Raw genomic sequence first — 17,998 nt, 5'->3', positions numbered from 1 at the left:
ATTTGCTGCTACTTCACTCAATCCTGTTTTGCATTCCCTGAGACCAACCAGATATGTCCTTGGCCAAATATTCCCAGATTTTCATAAAAGAGCCACACATGTTGTCTCTTATTTCTGCATCACTAAATGTATCATGAGGCAACAGAGTAGGATAGGTGCGCTTGAATTGCTCATTCGGTGATGCGGACTGCAGGGATGGATCGCTCCTCCACGGAATCAATGTCTTGGAAGATCACATAATGATTCATTAGTATTCTACATAAGATTACCAAATTAGCATAGTATAACGTTACATAAAAAACACCACCTCATTCCGTATTTCAACACCATCTGCTCTCATTTGCTCACGAATGATTGAGATCAAATGATTGGCATGCAGACACATTTGGGACATTTCACTGGTAAAACATTTAAGAATGATTGTTCACGATTGACAGTGATGATGCCATGGCCTATTGTGAAATTAGGTATGCCTTACTTGGTGTTTGAGGGAATTAAAAATATTAAATGTTCTTGAGATAATGCATATTCAATAGACTTCATGCATATTCTCAAATGATATTCAATAGGCTATCTATCTGTAGGCTATCTATCGGTACAAACTTCGAGAAATGATGGTGTCATTTACATTGTGTGGCTGCCAAATGTTTTTATTCATGTAGGCTACTGTCCCGCGAATATCCTGCAAAATCATCTCGTTGTCCCTCATCTCATGATTGTTTTGAAGTGGAAATCCCATAGAATACTTATTGTGTGGGGCCACCATGGCTGCATCTAAAATGGCATCCTATTCCCTATATGGTGAAATACATTTCCAGACGCATCCTGTGTAGTGCACTACAACAAAGGGCTGACTGTACAAAGAGAGGTTTTCCAGATGTCTAGAACTCTAGAGAATTTTCTACACATAGACTTAGAACTCCAATTATGTGGTTTGGTTACTAGTTACATGATAGAGATCCAAGGAGATACATACAGGTTATCCTTTTAGATACCTACCAACCCAAACTGCGAAATCATCTCTATTGGCATCAATACCCATGATTCGTTGACCCAGGTTGTGTCCCAAATGGCAAATGGTACCCTATCCCCTATATAGTGCACTATTTTTGACCAGAATCCAATGGGCAAAAGTAGTGCACTAAATAGGGAACAGGGTGCCATTTAGGATGCAGCCCTAGGTTTGTTTATAGTTTGCCTTGCTGCTATCATACATTTGCCACTCAAATAAATCCAACAAATATACTCCCAAAATCCAGAGTTACATAGTCCGACATGGGTCCTGATCAGAGTACGAATTATAACACAACATTTCACGGGACCTCCTATTTAAAAATGTTTTAAAAAACTAATATGGGCCTAATAGTAAAGAAATGTATGCCTATTTTAACAGGAAACATGTACTACCTTTTAATGTGGCATAAACACAACCAGTCATGATGTTGTCATTAGGCCTACACTCTTATAGCCTGAATTAATTGATACATCTTGCTGGCAAATGGACCTTTTGGAACAAAAGTGGCTGAAATAAGGGACGTAAAAACTAACAAGCTAACACAGTGACACGTCAGAGTTAGACGTTCATCCATGTTTCTCAAACTTCAAATTTCTAAAGTTGTTCCAAGGGTCAAATTTCTAAATGTTTGGTTACTTCTCTATCATGCCTAGGTTAGGTTTAGGCATGAACTCCAAATGGTTAAGGTAAGGGTTAAGGATTGGGATAGGCTTAAAACAAAAATATAAAAAACTACTTTATATCACTGGATTTGAACATGAAACCAGAGGCAGATGCTTGTGCCCATCCACCATCCCTGTCCACAACACCTACTTGATTTTATGTCACCAATCAACGTCCTCAGACATGGATGGACATAGAATACTGACTTGTAACATGGGTGACCTGCCTGTCATTGCCGTGGGAAACTGAGGGCTCAGTTGAAACAATGTTGCAAGTTTGATAGCTGGCTAGACCCAGTCGATACAATGTTGCAAGTTTGCTTGCGAAAGCTCAAGACAGACAGAGAGAGCGGCAGACAGGCCGAGTAGTATGAATGCGGTTGAAAGAACTGTCACTGGTTTAAACAATGACAGAGATCGTTCGTTTAAGCTTTTATTTAAAAATGTACAACTGTAACAGTACAAAATTGCATTTTAAACAAATAGGAGAATGGTTGAATTAAAGTTTGACTTTTGTTGCATTAAGGCGAGCTCGTGCTTCCCCCTCATTTAGAATCTTGATCTATCAGTAATCCCTTCTGCAGCTTAGACTGTCATTTTATTTAGGCTAAAAGTTGGTTGCCAAAAAAAAATCAAAAATTCCTGTACGTTGATGAGTTTTTGCAAATCCAATTAATCTTCTACATTGATTCAACATCATCAAAAGGAAAAACATTGCATTTCTTTGTGGAAATGTTGTAGAAACAACATTGATTCAACCAGTTGGTGCCCAGTGGGACAGAACAGTACGATATATTTGGATACTCTATCTGTGTATCCACAAGTATTCAAATACTCCCTATACACAATATTTAAAACTATTAAAGGTCAAATAAATATATGTTACAATATACTGTTTGTATGCATCTTTAATTAGTTCCTCTACTTATTCCAGTAAACTGTCAGTTAGTTTCATATACTGTAGCTGAATAGATATCAATAAACAACAATAGCCAACAGATAGATGTCTTCAATACCAATAGAACACATCAATTCTTAGCATCCTTCTTCATGCTACATTAGACTCTGTGTGCGCTATACAACAACCACTCTCTATAGAAAAGTGTGATCAAACTAACATCCTTTAGCGGGACGCAGGGCTGAAAAAAGTCGGTATAAAAGAAATAGTGACTACACACTCATAAGCTATACACCGTGCCTTTAATAACCACACAATGTTTATGTTTGAGAAGATACCCCAGCTAGTACATTTGGTTCCTTGGATGTTGTGGTAAAGTATGTTTTTGTTTTCACATTGGTTGTGGGAATTAAGTCATACGTTTCCTGACCGGTAAACGTTACGAGAACAGAAGTGAAGTGAAGGTTTATTTTGGGGTTTCAGGAGGTTCTGAGAATGTTTTACTCTGGTTCCTTGAAAGTTTTCCTGGGAGGTTTCTTTAACGCTCTGAGAATGGAAATTATAGATTATTTCAAGGTTTTTTTTATAACTTCCTTAAAACGTTCACTGGATGTGACTTTTCCTACTGGGCAGAAACTTGTTGAATCAATGATGTTTCCATGTGATGATGTTGAATCAACGTGGGAAACCAATTGGATTTTCAAAAAGTCAACAGAAGGGAATTTTGTTTTTTTCCCCACCAAACTTTTAACCTAAATCCAATGACATTGTGAATTGTTTTGTTGATTTTGCGATAGTTGACAAGTGGGTTACTTGCACAGATAGGACACATGGAAATACATTTCCTTATGCATTAATCATGCAAACAAATTTATTTTTCATTGTGACAAGGCATCAGTGAGATTCGAACCTATAATCTATCCATGGAATTAGTCCACCACACCACCAGGATGGAGCTAGCATGCCATATTTTTTACGCTTACAAATCTGTTCATTTTAGTTTATTCAAACAGACCCCATTTCAATTGAAATGAACGCTCATTAAGACCAGGTGCGGCCAATTAGTGGGTGCAGGCAACACACCTGAACACACTTAACAAGATTGAGGATAGAGATAATTTTGGTGATGCTGAGAATGGAATGTATGTTATTAAATAACATTCCTACAACGTTCTCTGAACATTACAAAAGTTTTGTGGTTTCTATGAAACGTTTTTTTAACGTTCTCGGAACAATTTGAGAACGTGACTTTAAATGGAACCAGGAGGAAACCTGTAGTAAAAAGTTATGCCTGAAGTACTGAAATTCCCAACGAAGAACGTTGTTTCTTAACGAAGTTGAACAATTTTGAACATTCCCAATGCCAAACCAGTTGGAGAACATTCCTAGAACATGACCAAAATTGAAATGAAATGTAACCATGTTTGAATTTTTAGGAAACATTCTGTTAAGTAATGAAGTACCAAGAAAATATAATTTTCTTGTCAAGTTCCTTAAAGGTGCTGAGAATGTTCAAAATTATCCTGCACCATTCCCAGAAAGTTGTGGAAAAGTTGTATGCAAAATAAACATAGGACAATCACTTTTTCACCAAGGTCTAAGAAACATATGGTTCTCAGAACATTATGTGCTAGTTGGGAAAACGGTACATAAATATGGCCTGGCATTAATCAGTCATCCCTGATTATGGTGTCATAGAAAGGAAAGAGACAGCAAGGGAAAAGGTCATAGCAGGTGAAAATACTATGGACAATATCCATTAATAGGAAGATGGGGGACTGAAGAGAAAATGCCAAAGGATTTTGAGAAAATATCACAAAATAGGAATACGCCGGTATGATGTACATTCAGCCAATGTTCAAGCAAAATGATAGTTCACAGCAATTCTGCCACGGCCCTAGAGGGAGCTCGACACACACCTACACGCATGCACACACATACAGTACACACAAACACACTAAAATAACATGCAACAAGTATAACAATGTATCTGTTTTCTAAAATTTCTTAAATACACACGGACATTTTTTCAGTAAATATGCTTCAAACAGACAGCACAATAACTCAGCAAAGATGGCCCTATAGCTGGTGCAACAGAGAAAAATACTATGACAGATAAGTGTCATAGCTGCATATCTATCTAGGGGGATATAACCAATCGGGATTGAGTGGTCTAATTGTTCCCTTGTGCTAATGAAACCATTGGCCAGTCTTCTCTCTCTTTTTTGGCTGTGTTTGGACCCTAAGGGACCAGGGTGTCCTAGGGCTGTGTTCTTCTCTGAAGGCCAAAACACTGCAGACAAAACAAGGACTGGCTTCAGCCAACATGTCCTTTTCGTAACACTTTATATGGCCATAGGCACACAGTTGGTAGCTGAAAATGTTCCAGCAATAAGGGCACCACCAGCCTTCTTCTAATAACCAAACCAGCAGGAGCTGGGGGTATGAAGTGTGACCTGAAGGAAGCGTGTATATGTGGTGTGTGTTTGTGCGTGTTCAGGGTAACATAAACAGTAAAGGAGGAACACTGTGAGATGCCTCAGGTACAGAGGGTACACACACACACACACACACACACACACACACACACACACACACACACACACACACACACACACACACACACACACACACACACACACACACACACACACACACACACACACACACACACACACACACACACACACACCTAAGAAAAATGTTCCCCTTAGGGACCAGCCTTTTGAGTGATCAGTATGACTGTGGTAAAATACTAGAGCAGGCACTCTCAAATGATCTCTCTCACATGCTGACCAAACCGGCCTCGTTCGCGTGCGCGAGTGTTGAAAAAAATAAATGTAGACATACATGTTATTCAATAATGTCATCGAAACTGCTCACGCACGTCATCTGCATAGCCAGGCACTAAAATAGAACTTGGTTCTATTTGGCGCGGCAAGTCATGCCTCTCCCATCTCCGCCTTGGTTTTTAGGATCATACAAACCCACGTGAGTGATTGAAAGATGAAGCAGGTCCACACTCCGGCCTAGTTGATGGAGGTCATGAGCCTTAATGCCGGTTGCCAACAGTCATATAAAATCCAAAGAGGAATGAATGAGGAGAGATGAATCAAAGAAAACATACTAGGTTTTCCCTTTTACCTTTCGATTCATTGTCGGAGTAGAGAACACACGATTTTGTGGGACTCAAAATGGGTACAAAATTCTACAAAGATCCAGCAGATAGAAGGACCATATGGATTTCAGTTACAATAGCAACCCAATGTTCATATTCCAGGACAAATGATTTAGCAACAGCTAGCTAGGCAAAAGTCCACGAATTCTCTCTCTCTCTGTGTGTGTGCGTAGACATTCACAGCAATTTTCATAGGCTCATAGACACAGGAGAGAGGTTGTATTGTAATAGGAGTGTGGCGAGCAGAAGTACAAAAGGCAGTTTGTCTTAAGTGAAAGTGAAGAGACTAAAATCAGTAAAAAAAGGAGGGTGGATGTGCTCCAGACTTTGAGAACAGCACCTAAATACATGAGAACAGACAGCAGTTACGGGACACAACCTCCCCCATAACAAGTCAAGATGTGCAAACTTATTCACTATAACAACTCCCTTTTCAGAGATAAATTAAATAATGGTGATAAAATAGTTGCAAAGACAATATGCCACAGGAAATACATCCATTTGAATTTGCAATATTGGACCACATTATACTGTAAATGGGGTGGAGAGGGCAGCCAATGACTGGGGGGCAGAAGGAAGATGTGCTATTATTGTAGCAGGCCATGAGAATTCACACTCATCTGTAGGTTATATAGTATGAATCCTCTAACCTAATACGCACGCACACGCACCCACACCCACACACAAACCTTGTCATGGTGATCTGTATGGTCATCTGTACCAACATCCTAGGCAGTGAGGTGGGGGAGTTGTCGTGCACTACTCTCTAGTAACTAGGACGTATCTACGAGAACTGTAGGGCAGTAGTTGAGGGTTAAAAGTAGTGCACATGTCTCCATGGTAACTAGGGTATTTGACTGTCCCACTAGCCATGGGGCAGGCTGGTGATAGTACACTAGTGTCCATGGTAACAAGGGTGTGCGAATGCCACGCTACAACCAAAGTAGGGGGTTTGCGGGTAACTGTCTCTGGAATATGTCCATGACAAAAACAAGGGGGATTGGCTGCCCCTATCACATCTTCCTGATCACGTGATGCGACCTCGCTCTCTCCTCTTCATGCCATCTTCCTTGCCGTCTCCACATCCTGGCACTCGACGGCGGAGAGCGCGATCAGCATCTGCGCGGCGTAGTAGGTGGCCATGATAACGGCGCGTGAGTGCGGCACAGGGAAGCAGAACTTGTTAACGGCAATAGTGAGGTCGGAGACCATGAAGAGTACAGCGCCCAGACATGCCGACATCTTGGTCCAGGTCCACAGGTCATTGGCCAACTGGAGGCCGGCCACGGCCCGCCAGCCCATGAAGCCGATCAGGGCGATATAGACCCCCACCAGGTAGGTGAAGGGGCCTGAGAGATAGGGGTAGAGCAGGGCGTAGCTCACGGCCGAAATGGCGCCGATCACCAGGCCGGCAAGCGGGTTCAGGGGCTTCATACCGAAGGCCGAGGAGTAGAGGATGTGGGAGATGGCAAACATCAGCAAACCTGTGGGATACAGAAAATAGTATATATAACTTACTGTTATATTGACTATTCTGTTATAAAATCTGAGCTTGGAGCTCCAGAGTACTGATGGTTTTCTGTTATACCTGACAATTAATTGCAACCACCTGGTGTCCAAGGTATGCCGCTATCTCTGTCTGTCTGGCCTGCTCGCCTCCCTACCACTGGTTTTCAAAACTGTTCGCTGTCTGGCTCCCCAATGGTGGAACAAACTCCCTCACGAGGACAAATCAATACCACCTTCCGGAGACACCTGAAACCCCACCTCTTTAAGGAATACCTAGGATAGGATAAAGTAATCCTTCTCAAAAATATGTAGATGCACTAAAAGTGGCTGTTCCACTGGATGTCATAAGGTGAATGCACCAATTTGTAAGTCGCTCTGGATAAGAGCGTCTGCTAAATGACTTAAATGTAATGTAAATGTAATGTAAATGTATAAATCCGTCCTTGATTAGAGGGAAATCATGTGGATCAGGCTTCGAGGGCCAGATTAGAATTTGCCTGATATAGTATATACACACACATTCAGGTACACACGGGAGGTAGGGAAATGACAAGTAGGGAAGACATTAAGCATGGGGCATGCCAAAATAGTCTAAAGTACCTTCCTCTCCTCCATCTGCGCTGATCTAAACAAACTGGATAGCTGAGAGTAGCAAGAGGGAAAGGAGACCCTATATCTTCTTCTGAAATGGCACCCTTTTCTCTGTATAATGTACTATTCCAAGGGAATAGGGTGCCATTTTATATGCAACCCAGTAGAGGAAGCCACCTTCAATTGCTGAAAAGGACTGTAGGCATCAGTGGTCGAGTTCCTGCCCGACTACATTGCAGTCAGGGACGGCTCTAGAATTTCGTAATTTGGTTACAGGCCACCCCCCATACTAAACATTTTAGTGACCTCCCTCTTTGCAGTATACAGAAAATTTGATGATTTAAAGTCAATTTCCTGTAATCCAACCAGGGTTTGGGCTCAATTCAGAATTTAATTCAGAATGCCTCATAAATTCTAATTCAATTCTTGAATTTAAATTGAAGTAGTAACATTGCAAAAAAATCTGAAACATTTGATCCAAATTTGATGCAGAAAAGCTCATCCATGCCTTTGTCACTTCTAGATTAGACTACTGCACTCACTCTACTATGCCGTTCGGCCATCGCTCATCCATATATTTATATGTATATATTCTTATTCATTCCTTTACACTTGTGTGTATAAGGTAGTTGTTGTGAAATTGTTAGATTACTTGTTAGATATTACTGCATGGTTGGAACTAGAAGCACAAGCATTTTGCGACGCTCGCATTAACATCTGCTAACCATATGTGTGCGACCAATAAAATTTGATATGATTTGAAATGAAAACTGCAAAAAATGTGAAAGAAATTACATTTATGTCCTGAATACAAAGCATTATGTTTGGGGCAAATCCAATACAACACATCAATCATGATGGTGGCTGTATTATGTTATGGGTATGCTTGTCATCGGCAAGAATGAAAAAGAATAGAGATAAACACATCAAAATCTGAGAGGAAAACTTTACAACAGACACTGGGAGACAAATTTAATTTTCTGCATGACAATAACCTGAAACACAAGGCAGAATATACAATGGAGTTGCTTATCAAGACGACATGGAATGTTCCTGTTACAGTTTTGACTTAAAATCAACTTGAAAATCTATGGCAAGACTTGAAAATAGCAATCTAGTGATCATCAACAACCAACCTGACAGAGCATGAAGAATTGAAAAAATGATCATGGGCAAATGTAGCACAATCCAGGTGTGTTAAGTTCTTAGCGACTTAACCAGAAAGACTAGCTGTAATCGTTGCCTGGTGATTCTAACATACATTGACTCAGGGGTGTGAATACTTATGTAAATGAGATATTTCTGTATTTCATTTCCAATATATTTGCAAAAATGTCAAAAACAAAAAAAAGTCATTTGTCATCATGGGGTATTGTTTTTAGATGGGTGAGAAAAGGTATACATTTAATCCATTTTGAATTCAGGCTATAACACCATTTTGGGGGGAATAAATCAAGGGGTATGAAAACTTTCTGAAGACACTGAACATGCTGGCAAATGTTCTGATCAGTGCTAATGAATTAGACACTTGACAAGATGATCATGAGCAGCACTCACCTCAACATAGCGAACATGTCCACAGCCTAATTGTAGCCTAACCAATATCCAAATGGAGATTCAGTGAAAAGAAAATTTAGACGTTGATTGAGTCCCCACGCTTGTCTCAAAGCTGCGAGAAACAGCACTGAAATAGTTGAACACACGCGGGTTGGCCATTACTTCAAATGTATTAAAACAATTAGATGACTTTGGGAGTTTCAGTAAGCAACAAATTGATGCTTTCAATTACATTAGCCTAGTTTATTCCAATATTTTCATCATTCGGTGATATTTATTCCCACAGTAATTCTTTATGGATCCATCCAGTTGTGTTTAAGAAAACAGTGCGTGTGGTGGGATATGCGAAGACATGGGTGAAGTGACATGCCTCGCAAAGTTTCTAACTGTCAGGAATGGTAATGGTAGTGGTAATGGGCGCTGCCTAGCAACCATCAAGAGCTTAAGAGCGGAGTGCGTGCCAATGCTGCCTCAGCATCAGGGCTACATTTCATTCTAAGCCGTAGGCAGAACTTTACCATAAACATGACCAAGTCATGACTAAGTCGGTTGGCGGAAATGTAGAGGCTTTGTCACCGGCAATACATTTCATATAAAGAAAAGCCTGCAAAAAGTTGGATAAATGCTAAAGTTGGCAGAAAAACATCTTGGTTTGAAAGGTGTAGATGTAAGGCTAAAACTTCCTCCCACCAAAACAGGCAGAAATTTCAGGCTGTCTTTTCAAACAGCTGTTACAATAAAAGGGCATTATCATAATTTTCACAATTTCACAGTATTATTCCAAACTCATAATGTGGAAATATATATAAAACACAGGGATAAAAAAAACACATTTGACTGTACTGGGCCTTTAAATAAGTGCATGGGACATATGAACATTTCACATGCTCCCAAATATTCAAATGAGCCCCTGCCTCTAGCTGGGCTTGGTCTGGGCTAGCCTGTGTTGGGCTGGCATGGGATTAGTGTGGGCTAGCCTGTGCCCACCTTGCCCACTGAATACCTACATGGGGCCAATTGGGGTCCTGTTTGCTGGGTCTTTACCCTATTTGTTAAATTTGTTAAATTTGTACCTTTGAAACAAAGTCAGATATACAACGTTATATCCACCATCGGAAAAGATAATAGGCTGGCCAGTACCTCCCGCTGGAAAGTACACTGAACTAAAATATAAACGCAACATGCAACAATTTCAAAGATTTTCCTGAGTTACAGTTCATATAAGGAAATCAGTCAATTTAATTTAAATGTAAATGTATACATTCATTAGGCCCTAAACTATGGATTTCACATGACTGGGAATAATTAATTTTTTTTAAGGTGGGGGGCATGGATCAGAAAACCAGTCAGTATCTGGTGTGACCACCATTTGCCTCATGCAGTGCGACACATCTCCTTCACATATAGTTGATTAGGCTGTTGATTGTCGCCTGTGGAATGTTGTCCCACTCCTCTTCATTATCTGTCTTCGCAGCTGACATATGGAACTGTTTTAAGATGGTCATACCATGGATCATTTAGCTATTTGTTCTTTAATTTTAGGGCCCCTTCATCTGTCCCAAACCTGTTTTATAAAATGTATTTGACAAAATATTGAATTTAGCATATACTACTATAGCCCATAGAAACGCATTGAATAATGCATTGCTGAAATGGCAAAAAAGAGAGTGAAAAAACCCATAAGGAATAAGGTTTTGAAGTGTCTGTCCTATATCTAGAAGATACAGTGCATTCGGAAAGTATTCAGACCCCTACACTATTTCCAAATGTTGTTATGTTACAGCCTTATTCTAAAATGGATTAAGTAAAACATTTTCCTCATCAATATCCCAAAATGACAAAACGAAAACATTTTTGTAGATTTCTTAATAAAAAATGTCAAAGATAAATATATTATTTAAGTATTCAGACCCTTTGCTAGGAGACTCGAAAGGGAGCTCAAGTGCATCCTGTTACCATCAAACAATTGATTGGAAATGATTTGGAAAGACACACACCTGTCTATATAAAGGTCTCACAGATGATAGTGCATGTCAGAGCAAAAACCAAGCCATGAGGTCGAAGGAATTGTCCGTAGAGCTCCGAGACAGGATTGTGTCGAGGCACAGATCTGGGGAAGGGTACCAAAACATTTCTGCAGCATTGAAGGTGCCCAAGAACACAGTGGCCTCCATCATTCTTAAATGAAAGAAGTTTGGAACCACCAAGACTCTTTCAAGAACTGGCAGCCTGGCCAAATTGAGCAATTGGGGGTGAAGGGCTTTGGTCAGGGAGGTGACCAAGAACCTAATGGTCACTCTGACAGAGCTCCAGAGTTCCTCTGTGGAGATAGGAGAACCTTCCAGAAGGACAACCATCTCTGCAGCACTCTACCAATCGGGCCTTGATGGTAGAGTGGCCAAACAGAAGCCACTCATTAGTAAAAGGCAAATGACAGCCCGCTTGGAATTTGCCAGAAGGCACCTAAAGAACTCTGACCATGAGAAACAAAATGCTCTGGTCTGATTAAACCATGATTGAACTCTTTGGCCTGAATGCCAAGTATCACATTTGGAGGAAACGAAGCACCACTCATCACCTGGCCAATAACATCCCTACAGTGAAACATGGTGACAGCATCATGATATGGGGATGTTTTTCAGGGGCAGCGACTGGGAGACTAGTCAGGATTGAGGGAAAGCCAAGACAAAGCAGGAGTGGCTTCAGGACAAGTCTTTGAATGTCCTTGAGTGGCCCAACCTTTAATCGCTGCAAAAGGTGCTTCAACAAAGTACTGAGTACTTGTCTGAATACTTATGTTCATGTAATATTTGACATAATAAATGAGCAAAAATGTCTAAAAAACAGTTTTTGCTTAGTCATTATGGGGTATTGTGTGTAGATTGATGAGGGGGAAAAATGGAATCAATTTTAGAATAAGCCTGTAATGTAACAAAATGGAAAAAAGTGAAGTGGTATGAATAGTTTCCGAATGCACTGTATAAGAAAGCTCAGGAAATTACTTTTTGATTTTTTTAAATATACACATATTGAACCACTTTATTGGGTAGGCACAAAACTTCCGCCATACTTCCATTCATTTTTTTAACCGGTACCGGTTACCTTCAGATGAGTCCAGGGACACTTATGGGAGGTCATAGACCCAAACGGAGAACACCATGCATGGTGTTCGTGAGACTCTCCCCTTTCCTCAGTGTGTTCACATTAGTTTGTAACCCAAATCCTCCGGATGCTACAAAACACAAGTTGGCACACTGAGGGTAACCAATTTTGGACAAGTCCCCTGACCCTTGTGGTGGTCGTGGAGCAAAATGGAGACCAACCTTGATGTTTGTGAGAGTGGTCATGGTTTTTTTGTAGGCCAAACGGTTCGGACGCTACAGACGTTGTGGTGAGAAGGCCAAATTACAGGATGTCTGATGGTTTGACAAACCCCACTCTAGCTCTGCAACCTTCCACCAGAGATGCAGAAGTGTGTTGGATTGAGACGCATCCAATTAATAAAAACTGATATCTCTAGTTTAAACTGACTGATTTTGATGGGGATGTTTTTAAATGTTACTTAGATTGTCGCATCGGTGCGCCAATTGACTCTAGGAGTTTGATAAACTTCTTGATATGCCACACACACACCTGTCAGGTGGATGGATAATTTTGGCAAAGGAGAAATGCTTACTAACAGAGATGTAAACACATTTCTGTGTGTATGGAAAATCTCTAATTTCAGCTCATTTCACATGTTGTGTAAAGATCGGTGAGATTTTTTTTTTTTTTTTTAAAGAAAGTTGGTAACTCAAACTAAACATTGAAGTGACGTACAGGTATGTGCCCAGAGGGTAATGGGCTATCTTAAGAATTATTATTGAGGGATCTCCACTTTAAAACTAAATGGGTTAACTATTGCCATTTTTATTCCAAAGGGTAGGTTTAACACAGAAAATTTGACCACATTTGTATCAATGTAATCCTATTTCATCAATGATGCTATTTAGACCTACAGTTGAAGTCTGAAGTTAACATACACCTTAGCCAAATACATTTAAACTCAGTTTTTCACAATTCCTGACATTTAAGTAAAAAAGTCCCTGTCTTAGGTCAGTTAGGATCGCCACTTTATTTAAAAAATGTGAAATGTCAGAATAATTATTTCTTTCGGGTTTTATTTCTTTCATCACATTCCCAGTGGGTCAGAAGTTTACATACACTCAATTAGCATTTGGTAGCATTGCCTTTAAATGGTTTAACTTGCGTCAAATGTTTCGGGTAGCCTTCCGCAAGCTTTCCACAATAAGTTGGGTGAATGTTGGCCCATTCCTCCTGACAGAGCTGGTGTAAATGAGTCAGGTTTGTAGGCCTCCTTGCTTGCACACGCTTTTTCAGTTCTGTCCACAAATTTTCTACAGGATTGAGGTCAGGGCTTTGTGATGGCCACTCCAATACCTTGACTTTGTTGTCCTTAAGCTATTTTGCCACAACTTTGGAAGTATGCTTGAGGTCATTGTCCATTTGGAAGATCCATTTGGGACCAAGCTTTAAATTCCTGACCGATGTCTTGAGATGTTGCTTCAATATATCCACATCATTTTCCGTCCTCATGATGCCATCTATTTTGTGAGGTGCACCAGTCCCTCCTGCAGCAAAGCACCCCAACAACATGATGCTGCCACCCCTGTGCTTCACGGTTGGGATGGTGTTCTTCGGCTTGCAAGCCTCTCCCTTTTTCCTCCAAACATAACAATGGTCATTATGGCCGAACAGTTCATTTTTGTTTCATCAGACCACAGGACATTTCCCCCAAAAAGTACAATCTTTGTCCCCATGTGCAGTTGCAAACCGTAGTCTGGCTTTTTATGGCGGTTTTGGAGCAGTGGCTTCTTCCTTGCTGAGCAGCCTTTCAGGTTATGTTGATATAGAACTCGCTTTAATGTGGATATAGATACTTTTGTACCTGTTTCCTCCAGCATCTTCGCAAGGTGCTTTGCTGTTGTTCTAAGATTGATTTGCACTTTTCGCACCAAAGTACTTTCATCTCTAGGATACAGAACGCATTGTTATCATATAGAAACATATTTGAATATTGTACATACATTATTCTTTCATTCAATTTCACATATTTAATGGTTTCGTATTTCATATTTGTTACGTGTAATCTTTTGGTTCAACTTTATGAGCATCATCAACAGGGTGAACATATTAGGTGTACGCTAATAAGCTGTAGAAAGAATATATCAATTTGTAAGACTTGTTCATGAAATAAATAATTGTTCATAAGAAGGACCTGAGACCAAAGTCAATATTCAGACCGCTAGGGGTCAATGTTTTTAGATAGGATATCCAGTAAGCCTCCCTTTCTAGTAGTAGGATCTCAATGTTACCTCCTTTCCTTGGTAGAGCAACATGCTCATTTCCTGTTTATTTGAGGGAGGAGATTGGAGGGTTAGCTTCAACAAAGTGAGCTGCTACTGGATAGTCAATGTTCTTACACCTGATTGAGCTGCGATGTTCAGCTATGCGTTGTTTTAATTGTCTTTTGTTTGTCCTACGTAGGCTTTTCCACATGAACAGGAGATGAGATAGATTACTCCCTTGGTGTTGCATGAGATGATACCCCTAACAGGGATTTTTCGACCTGTATGTGGGTGCCTGAAGAAATATGTTTTTATAGTGCTATTGCACTGTGCGCATGAGCCACATTTGTAGTTCCCATTTGGGATAGGTGTCAAGAGTGTCTGAGTGGGCTCAGGGGGCAGGTCAGGTCTCACCAAGGTATCTCCAATATTGCGACCACGCATATAGAACACCAGTGGGAGTTCCTTGAAGAGTTATGCGATTTTTGTCTGATTGCAGAATATGCCCGTGCTTTTTCAGGATTGCTTTAATTTTCTCCGAACCCTTGGTGTACTTGGTGCAAAAGACAGTTGCGTTGTTTTTCTTCTTAGGCTGAGTTTTTAGTAATTCCTTTCTTGTTTTTTTAGCATTGCTGTCAAAATCTGTCTGGTGGCCGCAGATTCATTAAACCCTGCATAACTGGCTATATGGTAGACCATTCTTGAGTTGAAGGGGATGCATACTATCCATACATAGCAAGGTATTGCATGCTAGCAGATACTATAGACTTGCAGTCATTATGCTAACGCTATAATGCACTAGCTACCAACTTCCTTCAAACTGCACGCAGGCATAAAAATGGTATCCACGATTGCCAAAATCCCAAAGTCTCCCTTTAGAAATTGATATGTTGTGTTGACGTCTCCATCTGAACCAAAAATCTAACTTAAAAAATAGGACTAAGCCAGTGTCAAAAATGGAACTATCCAGGTAGTTGATATATCTCCTTTCAATGCTGATATTTGGTTGTGTTGAAAATGTTGTATTGAAACACATTGCAATACAACATTCAATACAACATTTTATTACAGTAAATAGCCTATTAACTATTGTTTTATTACAGTAAATAGCCTATTAACTATTGTTTTATTACAGTAAATAGCCTATTAACTTGTTTACCGCCAGTATTTATGCTGCAGTAGTTTAGGTGTCGGGGGGTCAGTTTGTTATATCTGGAGTACTTCTCCTGTCCTATCCAGTGTCCTGTGTTAATTTAAGTATGCTCTCTCTAATTCTCTCTTTCTCTCTTTCTTTTTCTCTCTCGGAGGACCTGAGCCTGAGGACCATGCCTCAGGACTACCTGACATGATGACTCTTTGCTGTCCCCATTCCACCTGGCCGTGCTGCTGCTCCAGTTTCAACTGTTCAGCCTGTGATTATTATTATTTGACCATGCTGGTGATTTATGAACATTTGAACATCTTGGCCATGTTCTGTTATAATCTTCACCCGGCACAGCCAGAAGAGGACTGGCCACCCCTCATAGCCTGGTTCCTCTCTAGGTTTCTTCCTAGGTTTTGGCCTTTCTAGGGAGTTTTTCCTAGCCACCGTGCTTCTACACCTGCATTGCTTGCTGTTTGGGGTTTTAGGCTGGGTTTCTGTACAGCACTTTGAGATATCAGCTGATGTACGAAGGGCTATATAAATACATTTGATTTGATTTGACCAATTAAATGTTGGATTCACGTCTCCAACTCAACCAGAAATCAAAGTTAAAGAATAGGACTAAGCCAGTGGCACAGTCAGAACTATCTAAGCAGTAGATACATCTCCTTCAAATGTTGAAAACACAATTCAATATAACTTCAATAAAGTGAAGGTTATCATACAAAATGAATATAACAGTATTTATTCAACCCTGAAATGAGTGGCCACATTTTGGGGTTACACTTACTATAAAGTTATATGTATTCATAGAAAGTGTGCATGCTAAGGACAGCAATTCAGGCCATTTGGTTGTGCTATTAGATGAAGCACAGTTGTATAAATAAACACAAATCTGACATTGTTTTTCCATTGGAATTTGGTTGTGCTTTTAGATGGTTGAAAGCATAGTGATAACATTGATCAACTGCTCAACCAAATATGACCAAATTGTCCACGTTGAAATGACGTGGTGTGTTTAGTACGCATTCGGCTGTCTCAACCGTCCCTCTCAACTTTTGTCAGTATATCAGATATTGATTAATTACCATCTGTTTTTTTTGTTTTGCTCAGGGCCCCCTAGCGGCCGTTCGCTTATTGGCTACTTGCATGATCAACCAATGGTTGTGTGCCGACTAGACGGCAGTCAGGCATATTGCTTTATCATGTGATGTGGTTAGCTGGTAAGTTGAACATCTATCCAGGGGTTGTGAGATCTGGCAGGTGTCTGAAATCTAGTCAGGCAGGAGTGCCACCAGTATCACTCACCGTGGCTAAAGTAGCCATCCTCCTGCCAGATGAGAAAGGCATCTCCCAGGCTAGAGAAGATGAGACCGGCCAGGATCTTGCGAGCACTTGAGTGGGCACCTAAGAAGCTGAAGCCGTGGGCCAGCATGAAGAGCCACAGGCAGAAGATGGGTAGACACTTGATGAGGGCGCTGAACCAAGAAGGGCTTGAGGTTGGTAGCCACAGGACGAAGTAGACACAGGTAGACTTGAAGAAGGGCACCAGTTTAGGGCCTTCGCTCTTCACCTGGAACACAACATAAAACCCAAGTGAATGAGCAGGAGAAGCTATAGCATTCCCTGTGAGTGAGTGAGTGAGTGAGTGAGTGAGTGAGTGAGTGAGTGAGTGAGTGAGTGAGTGAGTGAGTGAGTGAGTGAGTGAGTGAGTGAGTGAGTGAGTGAGTGAGTGAGTGAGTGAGTGAGTGAGTGAGTGAGTGTTCACAGTTTGTTACACATTAATCAATCAGTTAATCAGTTGTTGTGAAGACAAATTCAACATAATCATAGCAAAAGCAGACGATTGGGAGTAATTTCAATGAAACGCTATTCATCCCCTCAGGGGGAATTAAGAAAGGCAAGTCAGGTACAAGTATCATCATGACATTCTACTACAAGGAACTGGGAATAAGGAATTCCTCTAAACAACAGAATTCCTAGAGAAGATCAACAACAAATGTAGGAACATTTTTTGGTTGAATAATAACGACTCTCCTGAACAATAACATCACATTTGAAGGGATCAGTTTAAGCAAGGCAAAGCACATGATTGC

The 17,998-nt window shown here is 40.5% G+C and overlaps 1 protein-coding gene across 1 annotated transcript in view; it reads right to left on the bottom strand.

Annotated features, from left to right (window-relative positions):
• Positions 1-2,096: 2,096 nt before the first annotated feature.
• Positions 2,097-17,998, bottom strand: part of tmem86a (transmembrane protein 86A) — a 46,123-nt gene continuing 30,221 nt past the window's right edge. The window contains exons 2-3 of the mRNA XM_046358022.1: positions 17,211-17,475; positions 2,097-7,237 (exon numbers count right to left, since the gene is read on the bottom strand). Coding sequence (XP_046213978.1) covers positions 6,810-7,237; positions 17,211-17,475 — 693 coding nt within the window. The 3' untranslated portion in view covers positions 2,097-6,809. The remainder of the gene's footprint in view (positions 7,238-17,210; positions 17,476-17,998) is intronic.

The sequence above is a fragment of the Oncorhynchus gorbuscha genome, linkage group LG01, assembly GCF_021184085.1.
Source record: "Oncorhynchus gorbuscha isolate QuinsamMale2020 ecotype Even-year linkage group LG01, OgorEven_v1.0, whole genome shotgun sequence".
NCBI lineage: Eukaryota > Metazoa > Chordata > Actinopteri > Salmoniformes > Salmonidae > Oncorhynchus > Oncorhynchus gorbuscha.
This window is presented reverse-complemented; position numbering and strand designations above follow the sequence as displayed.